The 27,891-nt window shown below is 43.4% G+C and overlaps 1 protein-coding gene across 1 annotated transcript; it reads left to right on the forward strand.

Moving 5' to 3' along the window:
- The first annotated feature begins 1,041 nt into the window (after positions 1-1,041).
- On the forward strand, positions 1,042-27,891 carry LOC123822738 (arachidonate 5-lipoxygenase activating protein). Its single transcript, XM_045844846.1, has 5 exons — positions 1,042-1,166; positions 7,590-7,689; positions 14,557-14,627; positions 21,130-21,211; positions 27,414-27,891. Exons 1-5 carry the CDS (start codon positions 1,097-1,099, stop codon positions 27,574-27,576), a joined length of 486 nt encoding a protein of 161 aa, XP_045700802.1. The 5' UTR covers positions 1,042-1,096; the 3' UTR covers positions 27,577-27,891.

The following is a 27,891-nucleotide window of genomic DNA, read 5'->3' on the forward strand; positions in this document are numbered from 1 at the left end:
TTTAGCTGGCCTCTGTTACCTTCCAGAGGTGTGAAACTGCTTCCCCACACTGGCCTCTCCTACACCAACAGGCATACTGGCCAATGTTCTCTTTCTAAGTGAGGTTTTGCTAAAAGCTCCTCTTCAAAGAAAAAAAAAAGATTTTATTTATTTATTTTTAGAGAGGAGAAGGGAAGGAGAAAGGGAGAGAAACATCAAAGTGTCATTGCCCCTCACGTCCCCACTACTGGGGACCTAGCCTGCAACCCAGACATTTGCCCTAGACTGGGAATCAAACCACTGATTCTTTGGTTCATAGGCTGCACTCAATCCACTGAGCCACACTAGCCAGGGTCCTAAAAGTTCATTTTAATCACTGCCAAATGGTTGTTGAGTCTGGGATGAAGATTGCAGGAATCTTGCATTTTTTCTGTAACTTCCAAGGGGTTGCCATTTACCAGAGAAAGCTGCTCTATAACTGCCAGGCGACCACCTGCCCCGCGAAGCAGGTCTACCCTCACACCTTCTCTGTACTCTTGTCAGTATGTTGAGGAGACTCCAGGGAAGTTGTCTACACAATTGCCTCATGGGAGCCAGTTGCAGGGTTTAATAACACCTCTTGTTTGGAAGTTTTCTTTAGGTTTCACCTGCAACCCCATTTCCCCCCCTTATCTTAATTCTTTGGTTGAGTTTTAATTCTCTTGTTGCTTTTAACTATTTCTTCTCTTCCTCATTCATTTATTTATCCATGCCTTATTACTGGGGTGCTACTGTGGACCCTGTGTGTGTTAGGTATTCCTCCCCCACCCCTAGGAATTCTAGAAAAGAAAAGCAGTGCTCAGGACATGGATCTTTTGGGTGCTCTATAAATAAAAAAAACCATGTTTTAATTTTCTTTCCTTCTGCTCCTCTCCCGAGCCCTGTTTCCCCTGGCAGGTCACACTGAGCCAGGGCACTTTGGTGCCAGCTAAAAAAGAAGAACAAGGCACTGTGTAATTGTGCTGGGACCTTCAGAAATTCTAATGATGAAAGAGACTGCAAGCCCTCACTTCCCCTTCCTGCACAGTGCAGACGTGAGTGCCTCTGAGCAGTCCTCGCTGGTGAGCCTGAAGCAAACATGGACCAAGAAACCTTGGGCAACATTGTCCTCCTGGCCATTGTCACCCTCATCAGCGTGGTCCAGAATGGTAAGTGAAGCCCCTCACTTGGGAGGGAAAACAAAAGGAGATTTTATTTGTTAGTGGTTTGAAAGTCAGGTTTACACAGTTCTGTGTGTGTGTGTGTGTCTATACTTTTGCTTTATCTGTATTTGTTTCTTTTTATTTGAGTGTGTAGAGGTATTTCTGCATGGATTGGGGGTTTCCCTTGTCCTAGTCTTTCTTTCACTTTAATGGTGATGAGTAATCAGGTTTGCAGTGCCAGAACAGCTACCTGGAGGCTTTACAAAGACCCTCACCAAGGGCCTGCCATCATCATTTTAACTACTATTAGTTAGTGGGACTAGAGGGGAAGGTGAGAAGCCTAGAAAGGGAAGATGAGACATATGCTCACTTAGACCCTGGGCTTTACTCTGTGCATCTGGGCTGGCTTCACTGCATCTGAGGTTGCCTGTCAAGTGTAAGCTAAAAAAAGTAATTTGGGGGTTTGTGAAAGGGATATTACCTTATCATTATTTTATGTGTTGCTTTTTTCTTTTGAAGAAACATGTTCTTTGTAATACTTTTTTTTCTAGCAATGTATAATTTTTGAAGCATTTTTAATATGCATTATATATTTACACAAAGAGAGGTGGAGGGGATTTTTTTTTGTTTGGGGCTGCACATGCATTAATCTGCTATCAGTTTAACAAAAACCAAGTAAGGTACCCAGACCTGAGAATGGCAGAACTGTGTAATACTCTCTCTTTAAGGTTCTGGGCTAGGACTTCATCAGGCTCTTTTTGTAAGTATCTCCAGTGGCTTTGTTTTTTTGCAATTTGTTAAGACAGAGAAAAAAAGAGAGCACTTACTAAGGACATCTCTATAGCTCAATGGCAATAAATGTTCACACACTGTCGCACTTTGGAAATTTGAGTATTTAATCAATTTGGGATATTCTGATATTTTCTCCCAATTTGAATGTAGACAGAGGCTTGTGATTAGCCTTCTGGGCACAGAGTGGCCCTCCCTCTCCCACCCTCCCCCGACCAGAAGCTCAACTTTGAGTGCTCTGAGGAGGTTTCCTACAAGGGACAGCACTTCATAGATTTCTGAGCCAAATGTATTCATATGAAACCATTCTCAGTAGACCTGCTGCTCAGGAGAGAACAATGGGATTGTTTAGGCCTCCATTTCCTCAAGTCACTCTTGTTCTATGTGGGCACTGTGCCTGGGCTCCCTCAGTTTGTCAGTGAGCATGGGGTTCGTTCATTCCTGCACACATCTACAGGGTCCCGCTCTTTGCCAGACATGTCCTGGTTACATGGAGAGACAGCAGTGAGCAGACAGCTCTGGTTCCTGCCCCCCAGGGAAGGAAAGGCAGTGGAAGAGATGACCAGCCATGGTCAGCAGGAAGTCTGCAAGGACCCCTCTGGGAGGCAGTAGTAAGGGTGGTAGGTGGGCTGTGCTGGTTCACCTCTGTAGAGGATCTTCCCTCTGGCCCTCCCCCACAGACCCAATGACTCAGCTGGTGAGTATCGGTGGCCAGGGAGCCAGTGCCCTCTCACCACCTATGAAGACAGAACTGAGCTCAAACTGCGAGGTTGGCCTTCACTCTGACCCGCTGGCTCCCTCTCAGTTTAGGGCTGTGGGTGGGGTGGGGAGTTGTTGTGATAGAATCTCCTGTTATGAGAACAGTCTCTGCATCTCTCCTAATGGAGATGTACCAGGACCTGGACCTGAGATGTCAAGTGGGTGCTGGGCTTTTCTGTAATGGCATAGCAAACCCTGAACAGACTTGACCTAGATGGTGATATTTTCACTATTTTTGGCAGATGGGATTAAGATGTTCTTTGGTACAAAGGTAGAGGAGGGATTATAGGTGGTCAAATGTCTAAGTCTGAACCACAATCTAAAGGCCATTTAAGATAGATAAAGAGAGAACACTGTGGCCTCACTCACAGAGTTCCACCAACTGATGAATGGGATGGCGGTTTCCTGGTGGGGGAGATATACATATGGAGGAGCATGGAGCTACTGTTTTGGGCTGGAGACTTTTTCATGCTGGGCAGAACCCACATGGCCCCCCATCACAGTCTCTGTCCCTCCCTAGCCACCTGTGAGCAGCTGCAGCAGCATGGGGGCAGATTGACCTTATACAGTGCTGCCCCATCTGTGCTTGGGGAAGGGACAAACTGAAGCCACAGAAATAGCCCTTGCCGCACCCTAAGTGGCTCAGGACAAGCTGTGCTCTCCTGTGAGGCCTAGACCTGGGTTCCCGTGCAGTGTGGAGCTCACTGTGTGAGGTCTTTTTGTAACTATTAAATATGCCATGGAGGAGAATGAGAAAAATTACAATGAATTGAGGAGACAGCACTTCTGCTTGTTTTGTCTGTGAGTTTCTAGGCAAACACAAAAGCCCAAATGTATGTTCAGAACCTCTCTTTGCAATTCTAATCAACTTCAATGTGGCAACCATAGCTTTACCTTACAGGGCTTGGAAAATATGCAAAAGCTGTGCTTTTCTCCCCCTCACCCACAAAACATCATTCCAAATTCTTCCTGTTCATTTTAAGTATTCAGATGTTGTTGCCAGGCACTGTACACTAGGTCTTTGTCCCAGGACAAGTCCATGTGCATCTGCACTGGGGTCCAGGGCTCTGTGTCTTGATACATCATGTGAGCTCATTTTCCTGAGAGGCCAGGTCCCGGCCACCTGGTGGAACTTCCTCCTCTGCCTTTCAGGCATTCTTTAGTCATCAAGATCTTTGAACATGTGGCTGGCCCTCTTCCAGCTTGATCCAGCAAAACATAGATATCGAAATGCAGAACAAGTTTGAAATATACCATTGTAAGAAAGCTAGGCCAGAACTACCAGAGCCCAGTTTCCTGGGGAGGATTAATAGATGCATTTCCTATGAAAACTATCCAGAAGACTAACTTCTCCTGCCCAAGTGCCAGCAGCTTTGACATGGAGCAAAGGTAGGACACAGATTTGGAGAAAGTGATTTCCACAGGAAGCCAAAATAATTAGATTGGGAGCAGAGGTGAATTTAACTGATGACAGCAAGGAAAAGGTGTCCTCCAGCAGGGGAGCTATTCCTGCAGCCCTTCTGGTGGTAGGGAAAGTGGCAGGAGTTAGCATCAGCATCTGTCTTCTAAGAGCAGCAACCTCTTCAACCGTCTTCTTACTCTGAAGCCAAGAGCTGGTAGGGACCACTTACCTTTCCATGCCTTCCCTGCTACTCCCACCCTAATACACATGCTCACGCTGTGAGTCTCATGGGCCTCCATATCAGGAGACCTCACAACCCACCCTGGGCCTTGATAGGTTCTAGAAACAAGATCAAGGACTCATCAAGTTCCCCAGGGCAGAAGTCTTTACACGTCTTCAACAGCTTCTACCAGAACACTACTGTAGTGGAGTGCTCACAACCCACTGAGCATGCCTTGCCCACTGCCAGGTATAGTGCGAGTTTGCTTTGTGTCAAGCACAGTCCTTTATGCTCGGCATAATATTAATATTATCTCATTTGATCATTGTACTCTATGGAATATATACAGAAATGATATTATTATTCCTATTTTACAGGTAAGCAAAGTGGGTAGACCTTAGAAAGGATAGACCACTGGTTAGAGGTCCTAGAGTCAGTGGTGGTGAAGCTGGGATTCGAACCTCCTCCAAAGTGTAGATGCTTGCACTATGCATATTGCCTCAAATTCTTTTATTCAAGAACTCACTACCCAGAAAGTTCTTTCTAATATTGAGGTGAAATATGACCCATAACTGCTATTGATCAATCCTGTTTTTGTTCTCTGGAAAAGTCTAGACTATGCCTGCTGCTTCTGTGTTTACAAAATCAGCTGTACCATTCCTTCTTCAACAGATCATTTCTCATAGGTCTTGGTTTCTAGAGTCCCTTGTCATTGCCCATTCTTCCCATCTTGCCATGTTATTTCTAAAATGCAGATAGGTGTGTCCTGTTCCTGAGATCTAGACACCAATTCTATTAAAATGATCTATGTGTGAGATATTCTTTTGAAGACTTGTATCACACTATTGGCTTATATTAACTTTGCAGTTAACTAAAATCACACAATTTTTAAATGTAACACTGAAAAAATTTATTTAACTTTTCTGACCCTCAGTTTCCTCAAATGAGAAGCAAACTTATGAATAACTTCCATGTGTGGTGGTTAAAGATATTGCAAGAAATAACATAGGTAAGGCAGCTAGAAGTGCCCAGTGTATGACTGATTCTCAGGTATCTCTGTCTCTTTCTGGTTTGGCCTAATGTTAGCAGCTGCCCAAGATAAGAGTGTTAATGGTCTTTGCATGTACAGTTTCTGCAACATAGTTGAGGATAACAAAGGGTTGGGGTTAGAGTCAGTAAATGTAGCCCAACCCTTCCAAGTCTAGTTTAGAAGGAAGGAGAGGTAGATCCAGTGGAATATTGGATAGAGACAGGTTTGTTTTTGTTTTAAGAGTAGGAAAAATTTGAGTATGTTTCCAGAGTAAAGAGAAAGAGAAAAGAAAAGCCTGAAGTTTCAGAAAATAAGAAAAATAACAATGAAACAAAGATCTGAAGAGGTGGCTGGAGCAGGGTCAAGGTTACAGGTAGAAGGCGAGCCTGGGGAAAGAGGAAGGGGTTTGTTTTCTGACCAGGGAGAGGAAGAAGAGCAGACTCAGGGAAGTAGGGTCAAGTTGTGGTGCCAGTTGCAAAAATAATCTCTGACTTTCTTAATACTGTCCCAGTTTAATGTTCAGAGGCCATGATATCACCTTAGGTTCTGGAAAGACAACAGTTAGAGTTTTCTACTGGATTCTGTGTAACAAGAGACACTCAGAATGAGCAGCCATGTGCTTAAACCCTCTGCAGCTGAGGGAATTATGCAGTGAGCATTAATGTAACAGCAAGAGGAAAACACATCCTTGTAGGCCCAGCTGGATCTGATCCCCAGCTTTACTGCTCCCCAGCAGAGTGACTCTGACATAGTTATTTAGCCTTCCTGAGCCATAGTCTCCTTGTCTACAAAGTGGGGATAGCACTGGCCCAGTAAGGGAACCTGTGTCACATGTCTACCAGAGTGCCTGCAGTATGGTAGATCCCCCTTTATACAACCTGGCCCTAGAGATAGTCTCAACATGGGCTCATTCTTGGGGAAGAAATGCACTTTTGCCAAACAGAAAACCATGAAAGGCTTTTATTCAAATATACAATTGATAAGGCACGTTTTCCACACCTTTTGGAAGGGTACCTTGTGGATCCCTGAGAACCTCACTTTCCCTCCCCTTTTCACTCTTAAAATGGAGTAAGGAAATAAAATGAAGTGGAAGGAGGAGCGAGCAAGAGAGAGCTTCATCCACCCTCCAACATCTAATCTATAGACAAACCTCTGGATTCTGCCTCCTCCACAGCATCTCTTACATTCCACAGCCATCACCCTCATCAGCTCCCTCCCATCTTCTCCCCTGTCCTGATTATGCCATGGATAAGTTTATAAGTGTCACTAACTCCTCTTTGCTCTTGAGATAGAAATAAATTCCAAATGTTTTAATGTGGCTCTTATCAAAGTCTCAGTCCTACTGTTAAGTCCAGTGGGCACTTCTCAACCATCATCATCTTCAGGCCTTGGCTTACTTACTGCTTCTTCCCTGAGGCTCACTCTATCTACCCTGTCGGGCATTTCAGTGGCCCCATACCAGGCTCTGCTTCTTCTTTGCCCACAACTCCACACATTGTCTAATTGCAATTGATGTATTTTGTTTGCTGTGTATGGTCTGTATCCTCCTCTTCTATCCTTACCAACATATAAGACCCCAGGCCAAGGCTCTTTGTGTGTTTTGTTTTCCATGAAAGCTAACTGTCTGGCTCATGGCAGTGATAATAGATAAGTGTCACTGAAAGAACCATTCACCACCTGTCTCTCTGGCTTCATTTGCAATTCAGCCAGGTTCTCCTCCAAGCAAGGGCAGTTCTGGCCTCTGGATCTTTGCATATTCTATTTCACTTGAGCAGAGTGATCTTCCCTGCTGTTCCCTGTCCCTGTAACACTTAGTGAATTCCTACTTATTCTTCAGACTTTATTCTAGGTGTCACTTACTTTAAGAATTCTGTTGTTAACCTGAACACTGAATTAAGCTGCCTCCTTTGCCCCTTCATTGCATTGTGTTCTCACTCGATCTCATCTTAATGTAAATCACTATAAAGTAATTTCTGCTTCACTTCTTTGTCTATTTCCTCCAGCTGTAAGATCCTTGAAAGGGGGCTGTCTTGCTCTCCGTCACATCACCAACACCAAACACAGTGATCGGGGGGAGTAGCTGCTGAATACATTTTGCCTAAATGACCTTTAATGGAGGACATTTAGGGCTGTTTGGAGGTTAAGTCAAAAAAATTTAACAATTATTATGAGACAGAAGACTTATGAGTATCCTGGTTATAACCCAAATGCAAACCTTTTCCCTGGCAGCATTCTTTGCCCACAAGGTGGAGCATGAAAGCAGGACCCAAATTGGGAGGAGCTTCCAGAGGACGGGGACACTTACCTTTGAGCGGGTCTATACTGCCAAGTAAGTCCAAACCCTGACACTGTTGACCAAAAGAGTGGGGGCATGGGGACAGGGGCCTCTCTACCTGAGTGACAACCACCCTCAAGGACACATGTCTGTCTGGGCCAACCTTCAGAATACCGGGGAGTTGGGGTTCCCAGGAGAGGTTGAAGCCCCCTGGGAGGCTTTGTGGATACCCCTTACCATCTCAGTAAGGAAGTTAAAGAATGGAAGTGGGGACCCTAAGAGTGAGGAGGTAAACTCTCCTCAGCTCCCCATTGTTCCAGGGGGCCAGTCATTTAGTCATATAGTGGACCAGTTTCCTGTTGGGTTAGTGCAGAGGTAATACCACAAAACCCAGCTGCTTCTCACCCTCTGGCTGCAGAAGCAACGGGCAGGACACCCTGGCAGCAGTCTGCCATTCATCAACCCTGTGGTCCCCTCGGTGGAAGTCTGGGGGTGACACAGCACATTTCACAATGCTGCTCTCCTTGAGCAACAAGAACAAGAACAGAAAGAATGGGGGAATAATGCAATGGCTCTCCTCACTCTCATTCTTTGCTTTTGAATATAAAAGCTATTTGAAAACACCTGACCAGTCCAGTGAAGGAGCTGGGGCTATTTGGGATGCAACAGGTGTTATTCAAACCCTCATTTTCCCCCTGTGCAGAACAGGTGTCTGCTGCTCCTCTGGGTCTGTGACTAGAGCGAGGCCTGTAGGTTTTGACTGTTAACCAGTAAAGGGCCTTCAGGCTTGACTTGGAGGTGAATCTGGTGTCCCTAGACATCCTTCCATGGGAGGAGTCGTGGCCACCCAAGAAAAGGACTTTTAGACTGGCAAGAACAGCACAAACAAATACAAGGACAAAGTCAGCTTGGAGGGTCAGAGGCTCTGTGGGAGCAGCTGGGAGGAGGTCTCCATACTCAGGGCTGCTCTTGGCTTCTGTGAATTAAAGTGACTTCAAAGGCTATCCACTGGGCAGGCCTCTACCATACTTCCCAGACACACTTTCTATTTTGTCCCTTGCCTCACCTAGCTGTTTGTTTGTTTGTTTGTTTGTTTGTTTGTTTGTGTAAATGAGGTATAGGAATGGGGAAGTCAGAGGGGGAGTTCACTCCTTTGCCACTTTTCACCATCATCCCATTTTGTCACCCAGCTTCTAAATTTCTGCATACATGGTCTGAGCCACTCATGGGCACATTTGCAGGGTCATCCCAGGCTGATTTTCTGCTTCCCATTCTGCCTCTTGTTGTTCCAGGAGCCTGATTTCAAAGAAATCCTCTCCTAAACTGCTTATAGGGAGATTTCTATTTTAACATTTGGGCCTTCAGGGTATTACTTCTCAGAATCAACTGAAGAAATTTAAAGATGTAACAGTAGGCATTTTGGATCCATTTAAAGGAAGGTAGTGAATGCATGCAAGATGCCACCCACCACTTGCAGGGAGAGAGAAGAGCTCCCTACAGATACATCCCATGCACAATAGCTATAATAGGGATGTCTGTGACCTGGGGAAACATCAAAACTTCTCTGAATGTGGAGTCTAAAGCAAAAATTAATACTCTTCCACAGGTTTGGAAAGAGGAGGTTTTTCCCTCCCAGACTACTTTCTTACCAGTTACATTGTGTTGTTCGGTAATCCTCAAATCGTCTACTTTGAAGAAGTTAGGCATTGAAACCATGCAGTAGAATTCCACTGTCCCTTGGGAGAAATTAAATTGCCTGTTGCTGGCAATGAAGGAGAAACGGAGCAGGTCAGGACATCTGTCTATGCCTTTCCCCCCGGAGTGAACTAACTCTGCTTCCAAGAGGTCTCTGTGTTCACACCTGGCCCCGTTGCCAGCCTCCAAATTGCAGAAGTGCCATTTGGTAGTAGTTGGAGGGTGGTTGGAGGTTCTGAAATGGTGTGGGGTTCCTGACATAAGGAGATAGGGAAGTGCGGTGGGCAATTGGTTCTGCCTGGGGTCTCCAGCAGCCTAAGCCAGCATCATCAGGTGTCTTTCCCACTTAACCTTTATGACAGGAGAAAAGGAGAATGAGAGGAGGAGAGAGACCTATGGGGGAGGGGGGGGGGAAGAATTTTCTGTAAGATAAAGGTTGACCAGACACCTCTGTGGTTCTGTTACGAAGATACTTTCTCCCTGACCAGCTAATAGCTGGTGTGTGCCTGTGGTGGGTGTAGAAAGCGCTGGGGCTCAATGCAGCAAGACACGGTCCCTAGTCTGCTTGCTTCTGGAAGCTACAGGGACAGGGTGATGGGTTAGTCCAGCAGGGAGCCAACCCCGGCAACAGTTTCTCCAGGGGCCTCCAAAATCACCAAAGAAAGGTGCAAGGAGAGTCCTGGGGGTGCAAGAGAAAAAGACATGTCTTTAACCTTGCTATCTAAAGAATAGAAACTTAAAGGAAAAGATACAACAAAAAAGAAATGTACTATATAATCTTATTAGCCAATGTCATCCCAATAAATTTAATTTACAAATAAAGTAAAATAGAATATTCAAGATAAAAATAAGTAAATAAAAAGGGAAGCTTAAGATTTACTCATTTTTAACATGCAGATGGAGAGTAGTATGTGCATGTAATTTATGTAAAATATAACTGTTATAAGTCTGCATGATCAAAACTTTTGGTTGATGGGGTACAGGATCACAAATGTTTAGTGACTATGGCTATGAAGAAAAATTAGCAGGAAGTACAAATGATGCTAGTGATCAAAAAGTCTGATGTACATTTTTCAGTATAGAATATGTCTGTGGACTGATAAAGATAGTTCAAGATTGTGGGGCAGTTGATAAACAGACATCACAGCCAGGTGTGGCCCATCAGATGCTCAGCCTTGGCATCCGTTATTAAGTGGTCTGCTCTTATGACAGCAGAGCTAAGCCAGTATTTGAGAGAGAAAAAGAATCTTGACCTTGAATCTCTGTTCCTGGGTAGAAAACATAGTTCAAAGTCCTGTTCACAGGTGATGAACACAGGTAGAGCAGTTAAAGTTTGTTTTTTGGAGAAAATTTTCAGTTAACTAACCTAAAACTTTTCCCCACTAGTGCAGGTAAGCACAGGTTGCAGAGAGATGTCTAAATTTCCTGGTACACATTTCACAGATGACAAGTTTCGTGGGCTGTTAACAGGTATTACAAGAAGAACAATTTCTGTACAGCAAGACTTTTTGAGAGCCTTCAATGTGCTAAGGCACACTGTGATTCTTGGTTCTTTAAGCAGGGGAGATCTTATTTGACTACAGACCTTCCCTTCTTTGAAGAGCATATCAAGGGTTTAGTATTTTACTAAATGCATTTTGGGAAATGCCACACTCATGCTCCTTCTTCCCTGTACCTCTCAGAATCCACTTTAGATGCACTTTCAATCATTTGAAGGTGATACATCTACATTGAGTCTATTAATTAGTATTGATACGATTACTATTATTTACTTAAATTAACCCACACCAACAAAACACTAAGAGTTTATATATTTCATTCTGAAAGGCAGGGAAAAGTGAAAGGGAAAGTAGTAATGAGTTCTTTCTCCATCAAAACATTGGCCCAGCAAACTGAACATAGCCCAGTGAGCTGTTGCGAGATGTGCCAAGTACCTCAGGCAATGAGAACAAAAATGGGTTTGTCCATTTTGTCTTACAGAAAAAAATGGCACAGAAATCTCCACAAAAGAAAATTTGGAATAATAAATATGTCAGTAGGAAAGACAAATTTCATTGGGGATTCTAAGAAGGAAGACATTGGAGCAAGAATAACCACCATTTCTTGAATGTCTCCTGTGAGCAAGATACTGCTTTATCTTGTTATTCCCATGACAATCCAGAAAGGGAATTACTGATGTCTCCACTCACTTCCAACAGATGAGAAAATTGAGGTTTCATGAGGCCAGGAGGTGCATTCACTTTCACATAACCACTAAGTGGCGTTCCCAGATTGCATGCTGGCTTTTTGACTTCAAAGACCATGTGAATGCTCATTTGGCTCCATGGCAAGAGGCACTACATCACTGACCACAGCTGCTTGAATTAATCCCAGCAGTGGCCCTCTGTCAAGGAGGGGCATGTGTGCATGGAGCTTCAGGTAGAGATGTGTCAGAGGCCCTGGATGGGGAGAGGGTACTGGCTTGAGCCAGAGTGAGGAACAGGATTGGGGCATATTCTGGAAATCCACATCAGGAGCCCATTCTCTTACAGCTGGGAGAGTTTCATTTGACTCTGCAGATGTTATTTTATTAGGGACCATGATGACTTGAGACAATAGGCAGGGATGACTGAATGGCTGATACAGTGTCAAATCACTAGACAGTCTGTCTAATGAGCAAATACCTTGGACAATGAGGAATTATTAGGAATGTTTCACCACCCAGACAAAATCACTACTTTAAAACCAACCAACCAACCAACAAACCAGCTAACCTACCAACCAACCAACAAAAGTAGAAGTCCGGATGATCTTTGTATTAATAGACTTTTAAGCTAGGAGCATCAGATATTAGACCCCATCAGATACAGAATGTTACTCAACCAAATTAAAAGAGATATTCACTCTAGTTTCCCCGAACTGGGAAATGGGTCACATTCTCAGTCCTGAGACTACAATTTTGTCCTCTCATAACATGTAGAATAGAGGTCATATTCATATATAATAACTGCTGCAGTTTTCACTCTGGGTTAAGTGCTTCATCCCGGGTGGTACTTGTAAGGGGTTTCTGCCCTGTCCACTAGATAAATGACAATCCTGGGCATCCAGAACACATGGCGAGGTCAGTGGGACTCTGCTCTCTCCTGTGTCTATATCCCAGTGTGGGACATGCTGGTTTCTTATCTTTTACATTCATTGACTCCTCTAGTAAAGGCTGTTTTGATAGTTAGAGGGACAGGAAGGCCCCTGTTGCAATAACACTGCTGGCCTCTGTGGGTTCTCTGCAGAAGATGGCCCAAGGGCTGGTCATTCCAGAGTTCCTGTTGCCCCCCTGAGGTGCAAGGCCCCATAAGTTTGAACAGGTGTTCACAGCTGATTGAGAAGGAAAATCATGAAAACCAGATCAAGAGGGATCCAGATGAAGGAATCCAAGGGAGGAATTTGGATGAAATGCCAACTATATTTTGAAAATTGCCTCTTGGCCTTTTACCTGCATAGTTTGCATTACATGAGACCAATGGTTCTCAAACTTGAGCATACATCAGGATCACCTCAAGGGCTTGTTAAAACTCAGACTGCTAGGTCCACCCCAGAGTGTTTGATTCTGGAGGTCTGAGGTGGACATTAACATCTGAATTTCTAACAAGTTCCCTGGGGATTTCTGTTGATCCAGGACCACAGCCTGAGAATCACCTAAAAATTAAACTACCAACTCTGAGAACTTATATGGATCTTAGAGTTATTCATGATCAGTCTCTTAGTTTTACAGTAAGGAGACTAAGTTTAGAGAGATTGCTGTGCCAATGACCAATGGCTGATCAATATCAGGTCAGGGACTCAATCCTAGTTCTGTGCCCTTCCACTCTATCCTGTGACCCCTCCCCCTTCTGTGCTTCCTTTTACTGTTGGGTTGTTTTTCTGTGGATATTTGTATCAGTTATCCTGATCTAGACTGTAAACTCTTCAAGAGGACATGTGCTATTTAATTTCTTATAGTCAAAAAGGTAACAGACCTGATTTAGAGTTGGACTGACCAATGTGTGAATCCTAGCTTTGCCACTCCATAGCTGGGTGACCCTGGACCACTTATTCTAATTTCTTCAGCCTCCATTTCTCATCTGAAACATGAGAGTAGTTGTAGGTAGAATCATGGCCCCTCAAAGATCATAGCCCCTATCCAAATCCCAGCACCTGTGAGTATATTATGTTACACAACAAAGAGGAATTAGGTGATTAATCAGTTGACTTTAAGATAAAGAGAATCTTGATTATTTGAGTAGGATCCAATGTAATCAAAATGTCCCTTTAATTGTGGAGGAAGGAGGCAAAAGAGTTGGTGTCAGAGCAATTCAGTGTAAAAAAGACTTGATTGGCCATTGCTGGCTTTGAGATTGGAAGGGGCCACCAAGGAATACAGGTGATCTCTAGAAGCTGAAAAAGGTGAGGAAACACATTCTGCCCTAGATCCTCTGGAAGGAATACAGACATGCTGACACCTGGATTTTAGCCCAGTGAAACCCATTTTGGACTTGTGGCCTCCAGATAATAAATTTGTCTTGCTTTAAGGCAGTAAGTTTGTGGCTGCTTGTTACAGCTGCCATTGAAAACTCATGTAGTCACCATGTGTACTCACAGGATCCAGGTAAGCTTAAAGGAGATAAAGGTGTAAAACACCAGCCCAGTGCCTCATGTAGAAGGAAAGCCCTTCCATGGGAGCAAAGACTGAGCCCTACACCCAGCAACTGCACAATCAGCAGGATAACTTTCTGAACATCAGCTTTTCTGAACTCCCCCTGCCCCCACTGGGGTTTCTTTATGATGCATGACCTCACCTTTCCTTCCTCAGCCTGGCCTGTGGGTCAGCACTGACTGTGTGTCTGACATGAAGGTCTCCTTAGCCAGGCTCTTCTCCCTGCCACTCCACCCTGACTGCTGCTTTTGGAACTGACTGCATTGCTTACTTGTCAGTTCCAGAAGCACTAGGCACAGCCAGGAGTAGGATCTCTGCCAAAGCCAATCCACCAAGAAACTGAGTCTCTGATGGGCTTAACCTAGGAAGAGAGTGAATGGGTTCTGAACACGTGTCACTTTATAGAGATGTCTGTTTCTGATGTGGAGACTGGTGCCAGTCTTTGCGGGTAGATATATGTGGAGTTATGAATGTGGTTTGTGCCCCATGTAATTTTCAGATGACACTGTGATAACATGTTTGCTGATTTCTCTTTTTTGTATTTATTTACTCTACAGCCAGAACTGTGTCGATGCGTACCCCACTTTCCTTGTCGTGCTTTGGAGTGCAGGGCTGCTGTGCAGTCAAGGTAATGCAGCTTTTCCCTGTGTTCTCTTTCTGAACTATACTTGAGGTGGCTCCAGCACAAGCTCTTTGTTCAAAAGGCTCTGCCTGACATCCAGCTCCAATCTGTGAAGCTCTGGAGAGGTGAGACCCCCCAGTAGGCCATGTTTCTGTGCTCTGTGCCTGTGGATTGGTGCCATAATGCATTGCTAATGCTGGCTCCCTGGTTGAGAGTGGCTGTACTGACAAGGGTGGTTTAAGGCTAAGTGTGACTCAGAATCTTTAAGCAGTGGTAGCTCAGATACAAGGGCATTATAAATGAGAGCAACAGAGGAATCTATTCTGGGACTGCTGTCACTTGGCTTTCCTGCTAATAAGCTTACAGTCTGGCAGTCCTTCCTTGGCCCATGTCCGCAGTCACAGGCTGGATTCCAGGTCTCCAGACTTCCCTAGTTTCCCATCCCACAGTCTTGACTTCAGCAAGCTGACTCCCAGAGTGGATTTAAAATTAAATGAAGACTTCTGGTCAAGATGGTGGCACAGGTAAACACATCTTGCCTCCTTGCACAACCACATCAAAATTACAGCTAAACTATAGAATGAACATCACCAGAACCATCAGAAATCGAGGTGAATGGAAGTCTGACAACTACAGAATGAAAGAAACCACATCTATCCAGACTTGTGCCAGGGGCAGAAATGCAGAACGGGCTGGTCCCACACCCATGTGTGATAGACAAAAATTCGGGAGGCACATCTCAGGGCACCCTAGCCCAGGGTTCCAGTGCCAGAAAGATAAGTCCCCATAACTTCGGACTGCAAAACCCAGCAGGGTTTGAGTCATGGGAGAAACTTCAGGAGTCCCAAGCAGCTCCTCTTAAAGAACCCACACATGGACTTACTCAGATTCTCTCCCTCTGAGCTCCATCCAGCACTGGGGTAGCAGCATGAAAGATACCATACCAAGGTAGAAGCATAGGGTAGTGGCGTACAGGAAGGAATTGAAGTGTCTGGAATCAAAAAGATGGCTAAGGTACAGCTTTCTCCCTGACAAAAGGTGGACAGAGGCCATTGTCCCTTTTCTGAACCCTCCCCCTAAAGAACCACAGAGCCGGCAGGTGGATGTCATATCTGAGTCTCCATCAACCTGGCTAATGCTGTTTGCCCCACCCTGGGAATTCCCTGAGACTTCATCCCACCCAATTTATAGGCCCATCCAGCTGTTAACAGTAATTTTTCCATATAATGGCTGGTCTAGTTTCATACTTCATAACTTCCTAAATCCTCCCAAACAAACAACAGCAGGCCTCAGTGAGCCCCCAGCACCCCTGTACCTCTTAATAAGTGGTCTCAGGCCTGGCACTAGCAGAAGCTAGCTTTAATCACAGCTTGGCTTTGCCTGGGAATCCCCAAGCCCAGCACAAGTAACAGTCATCTAAGATTGATTTATAGCTCATGCATGGTGGCCCTGGGCAAAACACAGGTGGGGGCTGAACTTGGCCTGCACCACCTGGGAAACTCCACAGCCTATGCATCCAGTGGACAGCTGCACACCATGTTGGAGCACCACCATCCTGCTGCCACAGAGCTGATCTTCCATGAAGGATGAAGGTTGGTGGTCAGTGGACACAGTCAGTCCTTGAAGCTAACTGGCCTGGGTAAATCCATCCCATTGATCTGCCAACAGCAATCAAGGCTCAACGACAAGAGGAGGGTGTACTCAGCCCACACAAAGGGTGCACCTAGTACCTAAGTTGAGTGGTAGAGGAGGTTATGCCACTGGACCCTACAGGACACCTACTACATTAGACCATGCTACCAAGACAGAGAGTCATAGCAGCTCTACCTAAGAATGAGAAGGACAGAAGGTCTACATGCATGTGTGCATGGCACTCTTGGCCAGGGGTCCAGGGACCTTCCCCTAGGTGCAAATAAGGAACTAAGTCCTCTGTCTATAGCCTAGGAAACAGGCCTTCAGCATGGAGTGTAGCTCTACCTAATACAATTACCCACACACATTGAAGCTGCCAAAATGAGGAGACAAAGAAACATGGCCCAAATGAAAGAACAGAACAAAACTCCAGAAAAAGAACTAAACAAAATGGAGATAAGCAATTTGTCAGATGCAGAGTTCAAAACACTGGTTATAAGGATACTCAAGGGACTTAGTGAGGGTCTCAACAGAGTAAGAAAGATCTAGCCAGAAACCAAAGACACACTAACTGAAATAAAGAAGAATTTACAGGGAAAGAACAGTAGAGTGGATAAAGCCAAGAATAAAATCAACAATTTGGAACATAAGGCAACTAAAAACAACCAATCAGAACAAATAAGAAGAAAAAAAATACAAAAAAAAATGAGGATAGTATAAGCAGCCTCTGGGACAACTTCAAGTGATCCAAAATTCACATTTTAGGGGTGCCAGAAGGAGAAAAGAAAAAGCAAGAAACTATAAATCTACTTGAAAAAAATAACGAAAGAAAACTTCCCTAATTTGATGAAGGAAATAGACATGAAAGTACAGGAAGCACAGAGAGTCCCAAACAAGATGGATGCAAAGAGGCCCACTCCAATACATATCATAATTAAAAGATAAAGAGACAATCTTGAAGTTCCAGCCAAGATGGAGGTGTAGGTAGAAACACTTCACTTCCTCCCACAACCAAAAGGAGAATAACAATCAATCTAAAATCAAAAAACATCCAGAAGTGCCAGGAAATCAAACTGCATGGACTCTAAAAACCAAGGAATTAAAAAATCAACCAGAACAACCAAACTGGTAAGGTGGTGGACTGCATGGGTGGGGCTGGCTGAAGGAGAAACTGAGCCTGAGAGTTGACTGTGGACTACAGCAGGAGTTGCCATGGTGGGAGAAACTCCCAGTCTCACACCAGAGTCTGTTGGAAAGTGTGCTAGAGATGAGCAGGCAAGCTCAATTGTTCCCTTTCTGGCCCCTCACCCACAGGCAGCATCACAGTGCAACAAAGAGGGTTGCCTTGCCCTGGTGAATACCTAAGACCCCACCCCCTTACAACTTATCAGATGCATGAAGATAAAAAAATATGGCCCAAATGAAAGAACAGAGCAAAGCTTCAGAAAGAGAGCTAAGGGTTGAGGAGATAGCCAACCTACCTGGTGGATAATTTAAAGCCCTGGTAATCAAAATGCTCATAGAACTGATTGAGGTTGGTCAAAAAATGAAAAAACAAATGAAAGATACCCAAAATGAAATAAAGCAAAATATTCAGGGAACCCACAGTGATGGGAAGGAAACTAGGACTCAAAGCAACAATTTGGAACAAAAGGAATCGGAACAGAATGAAGAAACAAGAATTCAAAGATGAAGAGAGGCTGAGTAATCTCTGGGACAACCTGAAACATTCTAATATCCAAATTATAGGGGTGCCAGAAGGAGAAGAACAACATCAAGAATTTGAAAATTTATTTGAACAAATAATGAAGGGAAACTTCCCCAATTTGGCAAAGGAAATAGACTTCCAGGAAGTTCAGGAAGCTCAGAGAGTCCCAAAGAAATTGGACCCAAAGAGGAACACATCAAGGCACATCGTCAAGTTACCCAAGATTAAAGATAAGGAGACAATCCTAAAAGAAGCAGGAGGAAAGGAGAGAGTTACTTACAAAGAAGTTCCCATAACACTATCAGCTTATTTCCCAAAAGAAATCTCACAGGCAAGAAGGGGCTGGAAAGAAGTATTTGAAGTGATGAAAAGCAAGGACCTACATCCAAGAATACTCTATCCAGCAAAGCTATCATTTAGAATGGAGGGGAAGATAAAGTGCTTGCCAGATAAGGTCAAGTTAAAGGAGTTCGTCATCACCAAGACCTTATTTTATGAAATGTTAAAGGGACTTATCTAAGAAAAATAAAATAAAAAATATGAGTAGTGAAATGACAACAAACTCACAACTATCAACAAATGAACCTAAAGGAAAAGAAAAACAGAAACTAAGCAAACAACTAGAGCAGAAACAGAATCAGAGAAATGGACATCACATGGAGAGATTTCAGTGGGGTGAGGGAAGGGAGGAATAGGGGAAAAAACGTACAGGGAAGAAGAAGCATAATTAATAGACATAAAATAGGTGGTAAGAGATAAAAATGGTATAGGAAACAGAGGACTCAAAGAACTTATATGTATAACCCATGGACATGAACTAAGGCGGGGGAATATTGAAAGATTGGGGGGCAGGGCAAAGGGGAGATAAAGGGGTAAAAATTGGGAAAACTGTAATAGCATAAGCAATAAAAATACTTTAAAAAAAAGAGAGAGAGAGAGAGAGAGAGAATCTTAAAGGCAGCAAGAGAAAAGTAGTTAGTTACCTACAGGGGAGTTTCCAAAAACTGTCAGCTGATTTTTCAAAAGAAACTTTGCAGGCTAGATGGGATTGACAAGAAATATTCAAAGGATAAAAAACAAGGACCTACAGCCAAGATTGCTCTAACCAGCAAAGATATTATTTAGAATCAAAGGGCAGATAAAGAGCTTCCCAGACAAGAAAAAAACTAATGGAGTTCATCATCACCAATCCATTATTATGTGAAATGTTAAAGGGACTTATTTAAGAAAAAGAAGATCAAAACTATGAACAATAAAATGGCAAAAAATACCTATCTATTAACAATTGATTCTAAAAATCAAACTAAGCAAACGAGAAGAACAGAGATGGAATCATGGATACGGAGATCATTTTGATGGTTGCCAAATGGGAGGATGTTATGAGGGAATGGGTGAAGAGTTGAAAGGATTAAGAAGTACAAATGTATAATTACATAATAGCCATGGGGGTGTAAAGTATAGTATAGGAAATGGAGTAGCCGAAGTTCTTATGCATAAGATCCATGGACATGGACAATGGTGGGGGGATTGCCTGAGAGGGTAGGGGGTGCTTAGTAGAGGGGAGCAAAGGGGGAAATATAAGGACAGCTATAATAGCATAATCAATAAAATAAAAACTTAAATGGAAACCAGAGTAATATTTTTCAGTCCCCTTTGGAGACTGGAACTGTGTTGGGTAGAAGTGTGGTATGACCTGGCCAGTGTCCATGCTGTGGCCCAGTAGGTATATCAGAAAATGCTGCTAGTGTTCTTTAATGACCTATTTAGTCCTAATCACCTTCTTCCACTTCATAAAGTAGGTAGAGTGGATATTATTTTCCCTAGCATCTTTGAGGAAGGATGCCTGGGTTCAAAGGGATTAGGTTACTTGCTCAAGGTTACTCAGCTGGTGAATAACAAACCAGAATGAGAGCCCCGGTCTTTTGGGCTATATCCCGGATTTTTCACAAGTAGCCTTTTACTTTATTCATTCACACAATACACATATTCTGTGACAAGTTTTGTGCCGGACACACAGTGACCAGTAAAGAGATGGTGGGGATGCCCACAGCAGCTGGCAAGGTGAACCACAGAAAATCAGTGAATGAATAAATTATAGCCAAAAGTGAGAGGTGCTGTGCAGGAAAAGAATAAGGGCAGTGATAGAGAAGAGAGGTGAGGGATGGCAGCAGAAACCACTCAGGGGCATCTTGTGGCATCACTGTGCTCCATGATGCTGTAGTAAGCTCACTATTTATTTTCCACTTTCTATCCTGAGTTAAATGAAGAACACGTTCAGCAAGACTTGAAAAGACAAGTCAAAATATGCTCATATTAGGAGTTATGATGCATTTTATATTTTTGATGGTACTTGATGTAGATGAATCTCAAGCTGTTCCAGTTGGATGAATACAAAGGGAGTGTAGGTATGTCGTAGCCTGGGACTATGAATTCCCTTTTTAAATACATGTTAGCATTGCTAGGAAAACAACATGTCAGCAAACCCTGTTTGATAATTGTCATATCTTACTAATGTAGTAATGGTAGAATTTCTTAGTTGAAAGGAACCTCAAAAAACACCTCATCTCTAGAAGCTGAAAAATGCAAGGAAACGGATTCTGCCCTAGATCCTCCGGAAGGAATGCAGACATGCTGATACCTGGATTTTAGCCCAATAAGACCCATTTTGGACTTGTGACCTCTAGATAATAATTTTATCTTGCTTTAAGGCAGAAGGCTGCTTGCTATAGCTGCCATTGAAAACTCATGCAGTCACCATGTGTACTCACAGGGTCAGTTAAGTGAGATGATCTATATTCCCACCAACAGTGTACTAGGGTTCCCTTTTCTCTACATTTGCACCAACATGTTGTTTGTTGATTTATTAATGACAGCCATTCTGACAGGTGTGAGGTGATATCTCATTGTGGTTTTAATTTGCATTTCTCTGATGATTAGTGATGTTGAGCATCTTTTATTATGCCTTTTGGCTATCTGTAACATCACTATTATTAAAATTCTCAGATTTCTTCCAGCCATAGGTTGTTTGCTGAAGCTCACATCAGCCCAGACAGTCAGAGCCTGAGACCTCTGCTAGATTTTGTGATGAACAGTAATTGCACAATGACTGTGTTTACTTAGCCTGTTTTGACATCTACAAAACTAAGGTGTTTTTCTTTTTTCACTTAGTTCCTGCTGCCTTTGCTGGCCTGATGTACCTGTTTGTGAGGCAAAAGTACTTTGTTGGCTACCTAGGAGAGAGGACTCAGAGGTAGGTTCTGGGAGTGTTTAAGAACCACAGAGCAGTCACATTTGTTGAGCAGGAAAAGTGATAATTCACAACCATATTCTGCATAGCATTTGAAGGCCTGGGGGACCACTTGGGATGGGAGGGCCTAGGCTGACTAGGGTCCCTCCTCCTTTTCTCCCTGAACTTTGTGAGCTCTGAAAATACAAGTGGGGAACTTGGCTATGTTTCCATTGAACGATTCCTGCCCCTGCTGTTGGACTCACAAAAGGTGTTTTAATGCCACGTGCTGAACATTCCTTGCAATCCCACACTCACTACCACACTCGTCATAGTCTGGGGCCTGAATGAAACATTTCATTGTTTTCCCAGAGAAATGAGAACTAAAGCTTGCACCTTGTAATAAGTTCTATTGAGTAACAGATCTTCCAGGGACCACCAGAAGGAAGGTTGAGAACGTAAGACACAATCACAAGCAGAGGATGGAGACCCAGAACAGAGTCACCATTGCATGGGTTATAGATGGTGCCAAAGCAGCAGTTAACACTCCCATTCCACCTGGACTGGGAAGACTGATTCTAGTAAAGTAAATGATGGTTTTTATAGAAGAAACAACTGAGAGACTGGTATGCCTAAGAGAACAAAATTCCTAACATTGCAGAGGGGATCTGAGAGCCAGAAATTTGTTCTGGGAGGCCGAGTCCAGCCTCCCCCTCCATTTTTCTTCCTTGTCTAGTTTCACACTCCACCTGGCCTTTTACAATAGCACACTTCTTTAGTGGTCAATGGGCCCTCCATTTAGATAGCATTCTTCAGTGGTGACAAAGTGGTGACATCCCAGGAGGTCCGCAGGTGAAAGCATTACTTCTGAGGAACTAGGAGCTCCAAAGCTAAATGACTTGGTGACTTGGTGGTGAGCAACAGCTGGAGAAGAATGGCTTCTTCCAGCAATTCTTTCCCAGTGCTCAGGTCTCCTTCACTCTTCACTCCTGTCTAGAGGTCATTCCATTTATTCTCTAAAACCACAATTCCATTATCTCTCTTATCCTTATCAACACTGTCCTAATGATGTCCTTTATTCTCTTTGACCTTGGAAAACCTCTATTCTGTCTTCCCCAGGAGATACCTGCTGTCAGGAGTTGGGTCGGGGGGAGTGTCTATCAGTAAAATAAGGAAGCTCTGCCCTCGTGGGCTGGCTCCCCAGGCAGCCCCGTCTTCCTCTGCAAAGTGCTAGGGATTTGACCAGGTCAGAGTTTTTCTCTTTATCTGTCACTACTTGCCTGAGACCTTAAAGTTGCTTTAATGATAAGACAATCTGTGGTACGTGACAACACTTTCCATTTACTCATAGGTTCTTTTTATTTTAAAGGTAGTCGCTACTAGGAAATGGACAATAGACTATGGACTTGAAATCTGAAAAATATTTAATTTCTCCAGACCTCACTGAAATATAAATGGCCTGACCTCTTAAATCCCTCCCTGGTCTCTCCAATCACATTGTATAAGAAGATTCTACCACCCCTCCCCATGGTCGGTGCTGGCAGCAGTTACTTATCAGTCATGGGACTCTTTCCTGCTGACACTAAGCATGGCCTCACAGTGCTTCTTAACACACAGTTCTGAGCAACTGTCTTCCATAGAAATGATACACTATACACTGGATGAGATGTCCAATCCTAATCTAGACCAAAATGTATCTGGGGTAGATGCAAGCTTGAGGGGCTTTGTGGTTAGGTCCAAAGGGATTTTAAATAATGCCTTGGGGATCTGCTTTAGCTCTTGGCCTCACCATGGAGGAAAGTCCTGCTCAGTGAAGCTCCTTCCATTAAATCTCTCCCTTGGGCTCTAGGTTATCTCTGCTTCTCTCCAGAAAGTTGCTTTGGACTGTCAATTTGGCTCCCCTTCAGAAGTTCCACTCTCAACTTTGGTGTAGTGGGTAGGGAAGATGTTCCTTGGTGTATCTCCCCCTCATTCATTCAGCATTCACTTAGTAAATGTTTGATGACCACCTGCTTTGAGCCATTCTCCCAAGGAGACCCTGGGGATCAGGGGAAAGGATAAGTCCAGAAATGCTAAACTACCAACATAATAATGGACAGTTTCAAAAGAACTGATCCCTCCCAGTCATTTTCCTCTTGAGGGTCAATATTTTAGAGCCTCTGGCCCTGCCCTCCCCAAATGTGGACCATGGGGGTATTTCACCATATTTGGAGAAAAAAACATGCTTCTTTTGGAACTCCTAGGTGAGCATATGGGTGTAAAGGCTGGAATTTTCAAAGTGAAACCCACTAACCAACTGCATCAGACTCTCCTGGGGTGACAGATTCCCAGGCACCTCTCCAGGTGTCTGGAATGAGACTCTCTGTGGTAGAGGCTCAGGAATCTGCACATTAACAACCCTTTTTTGGTGATTTTTATATACATGGAGTTTGGGAACCACAGAAGGCCGCTCAGGCTTCTTTTCTGAGAATGATCCATTCATGCAACACACATTTATGGAAGGCTTGATTTATTGGGGACAAGCAGGTGAATAAAGGAGATAGCATCCTGCTTTCATAGGTCGTACAATTCTTTTCCCTTTAGAAGTTATCAGGCTTATGGTGATATTTTATTATTGAAAAGAACAGAGTTTAAAGCCAGAGAGACCATAAAGTTTTCTTTTTCTACCCATAGTTTATGTACATTTTTGTGTGACGTGGGGAGAGGGTCTGAGAGTCATCCAAGGCCACACTGCAGAGAGCTGCAGCTGGAACTCAGGTCTCCAAATGCCTGGGTTCACCTCTCCCCACCATGTCTCTGCTTCCTGGAAGTTTTAGGCACATTCAAGATGGAAATTGTTTGGCACAATGCCTCTTTAATGATTTCCTGTAGATTTTATGTTGCATGTGTTGAGGGGTGGGGGCACATTTGGCCCCACCAAAACTTTTAAACAAATGCTAGTCTCTGGAGTCTGAAGGAGTCCTCAGGAAGCCAGTGTGGTAGGAAGAGCAGGACTCATGCAGACAGGTTTGAGTTCCCACTCTGCTTCTTCCTGGCTGCGTGACCTTAGACAAATCATTCAACCCATCTGGTCTCAGTTTCCCCGCCTGGAAAATACGTTAATCATACCTCATAGAATGGTTCTGAGAGTTAAATGAAGACACAGGTATAAAGCACCTGTGACTTCTATAGATTTTAACAACCCTGGTTTCTACAGATGCTTAATTATTTCATTCTAATGTCCTCTACCCCATGTAGAGAGAACTATGCATAAATATTTGTTTATTTATTTATTTAGTTAGTTAGTTAGTTATTAAAAATTTTCAATCATGGTTGAAATTTAATATTACATTAATTTCAGGCACACAGCATAATGGATAAACATTTATATAACTTGTGAAGTGACTCCCCCAATAAGTCGAGTACTTACTTGGCATCATACATAGTTACTACAGTATTATTGACTGCATTTCCTATGCTGTACTTTACATCTCTGTGACTATTTTGTAACTGATAATTGGTATTTTTTAATCATGCCACTATTTTTACCTTCTAACTCCCTTTCCATCTGGCAACCATAAGTTTGTTCTCTGTATCTATGAGTCTGTTTCTCTTTTGATTGCTCATTTACTTTGTTTTAAAAAATTCCACATATAAGTGAAATCATATGGTATTTGTCTCTTTCTGTCTTACTTATTTCACTTAGCATAGTACCTCTAAGTCCATCCATGTTGTTGCAAATGGTTAAGATTTCATTCTTTTAAAATATTTCATTGCATATACACGTACGTACCACATCTTCTTTATCCATTTGTCTATCCATGGACACTTAGGTTGCTATTATATATGAAATGTCCTTCTTCATCTCTTGTTATAGCTTTTGTTTTAAAGTATTTTGTCTGAAGTAAGTATTGCTACCCCAGCTTTACAAATGTTTCCATTTTCATGAGATATCTTTTTTTGTCCCTTTACTTTCAGTCTGTGTGTGTCTTTTGACCTGAAGTGGGCCTCTTATAATATGTAAGGGTTCTGTTTTCTTATTCATTCAGCACCCCTGTGTCTTTTAATTAGACCATTTAACCCATTTACAGTTAAAGTGATTATTGATAAGTATGTAGTTATTGCCATTTCATTCTATATATACATATATATATATACACACACATATATAAAGATTAATTTTAGGGAGAGGGGAAGGGAAGAAGGGAAGAAACACCAAAGTGTAATGGCCTCTCGAACACCCTCTACTGGGAACCTGGTCTGTACTGGCAACCCTTTGGTCTGCAGGCCGGCACTAAATCTACTGAGCCATACCAGCCAGGGCTGTTATTTATGTTTTTGGTCTTTTCTTCTTCTTCTTTTTAAAGAAGTCCCTTTAACATTTCTTGTAATACTGGTTTGGAGGTGATGAACTCTTTTAACTCTTTCTTGTCTGGGATGTGCATTTCACTTTCAGAAATACTAAACGGGATGCCATGGTGGTTCAAAGACTGATGGGCAGCATGTGCCTGGTTGGGACCCCTTGCTCCTCCTCTCTGCTCTGCCTCATTACAGGTTTTCTGTGGCTTTGCTTGAGCCTGGGGAAGCTCTTTATTTGTGCATATCCTGTCCATTCCTAGGGCCATAGCCCATCTCCAAGCTTGAGACACTGAAAAATGCATCAGTGAAGTGCTCAGCTGGGGACCCCATTCACACTTGGCCTTGCACATCGTGGACATGTGCTGAGTTCTCCTTGCACAGCCTGAGAAGAGTTAAAACACCATGGACATATCTCTTTGGGGGTGATTTGCCTTGAGATCTTTGCAAAACCCTGCCCATAGTAAAAGGACTGCTATTCCATGAAGAGGTGTCAGCATTCCATTCCTCACCACAGGCTCACCTTGAGTACATTCTGAACAGCTTCACAGAACTGCCCTCCTTGCTTCTGTAATGAGCATATGATGGCCTTATTCATGTGATAAATTAGAGTCACCACAATATTTGACTTTTCTTAATTTAATGCCTCTGCACCCTCTGTTCTCTGCCTGAAAAAATAGACTCCTTTACTTTCTCTTCTCTTTTTTACCAGAATTAGGAGGTCACTCAGCACTTGCTTGTGAGGGCCACCATAATACAGTGTCACATACTGGGGGGCTCAAACAACAGAAATTTATTGTCTCACAGTTCTGGACATTACTTTCTTCTGAGGATGCATTCGTTGCCTTGTTGTGTAGATGGTCATCTTCTCCCTGTGTCTTCTAATGGTCATGTCGCCATCAGATTGAGTCAGAGTCCGCCCTAGTGTCCTCATTTTATCTTCATTACCTCTTTAAAGATCTTATCTCCAATATTTTGAGCTACTGAAGTTTAAGACTTCAATGTGTGAATTTGGATGGGACAGAATTCAGCCTGTAACTCTTTCTTTGGGGACCATATCCCTCACCCTCCCAATTTGGAGACAGGAGCTCTCAATACATGAGCAGGACTGTGAACCAAGAAAACCAAGGAGAGAAGAGCATTGCTGGCCAAGGAGCAAGGCATCTCAGTGAGCAGGTGCTTCTCAAACTTGAATGTGCCCAGGAGTCACCAGGGAGCTTGTCAAAATGCAGATTTTGATCCCATAGACCTGGGAGGGACCTGGGATTCTGCATTTCTAACAAGCTCCATGCTGCTGGTCCACAGATCACATTTTCAGTAGCAGGAAGGTTGATACTCAACTGCTGAATGCTTTTCAAACTCTTGACAGAGGACATTATGGGTTAGATTGTGAAACTTTGGGGTCCCCTTCAAAAAGACAAAATTTGTAACATGAAGCCTGTGGGAATCAAATTTTGCTCTGTGATTATAGCAAGAATCAGGCTTAGTGGCATTAACTCACCTGTTCAGCTGAGCTAGCTGTTCTTGTGGAGGAGTCCTAGCTGCCAAATCAATCGGTTGCCTATATCATGCCCCCAACTGGGCACCTGGCCAGCAACCCAGTCCTGTGCCTTGACCAGGCACCAAACCTGTGACCTTTTGGTTCACAGGCCGGCACTCAACCCACTGAGCCACACCAGCCAGGGTGAGGTCTAGGCTCTTTAGCTGGGTTTTGAAATATGTTCAATGACTAATAATAGCTAAGACACTTCCATTCTTCATATGAAGTAAATGGAGCATTTGTGAGTGAAAAGAGCTATAATTTAACTCCCTGTATTTCAAAATGATGATGTCTTTTTGTTCAATGGGTGTCATCTGTGCAGCTTCTACAGGTTTCTCTGTCCTTTTTCAGCACACCTGGCTACATATTTGGGAAGCGCATCATACTGTTCCTGTTCCTCATGTCCGTTGCTGGCATATTCAACTATTACCTCATCCTATATTTCGGAAGTGACTTTGAAAACTACATAAAGACGATCACCACCACCATCTCTCCTCTGCTTCTCATTCCCTAACTCTCCACTGAATACAGGCTTGGTGCTCTCATCTGATCAATACCTAGGAGTCATCATCATTCAACCCTTGGAGAGATGCAGTTCCTCTTAGATATTAAGTAAATCTAATGACCATCTGGGCCTCACTGCTTGAGTTAACCTAGCTTTTCCTGGAAGAAAATAATTCTGTGTCAACTCTGTCCCTTGAAAATGGCGGTGGCCCCAGATTTGTTACTCAGACCCACTCTGTACGTTCCTTGGCTTACCCTGCTTTCTGAAGATGTTTTGGGACCGGATTTGTGTTTTCCTACAATAAAATGCAGAGGCAGGTTTTAA

This window comes from Phyllostomus hastatus, unplaced genomic scaffold (genome assembly GCF_019186645.2).
Source record: "Phyllostomus hastatus isolate PE091 unplaced genomic scaffold, TTU_PhHast_1.1 phas_contig_41, whole genome shotgun sequence".
Lineage (NCBI taxonomy): Eukaryota > Metazoa > Chordata > Mammalia > Chiroptera > Phyllostomidae > Phyllostomus > Phyllostomus hastatus.

Coding starts and splice junctions, on each gene's coding strand:
- LOC123822738 (XM_045844846.1), top strand. CDS start 1,097: ATGGACCAAGAAACCTTGGGCAACATTGTCCTCCTGGCCATTGTCACC. Junction 14,628..21,129: donor AGGGCTGCTGTGCAGTCAAG/GTAATGCAGCTT, acceptor TTTTTCACTTAG/TTCCTGCTGCCTTTGCTGGC. Junction 21,212..27,413: donor CTAGGAGAGAGGACTCAGAG/GTAGGTTCTGGG, acceptor GTCCTTTTTCAG/CACACCTGGCTACATATTTG.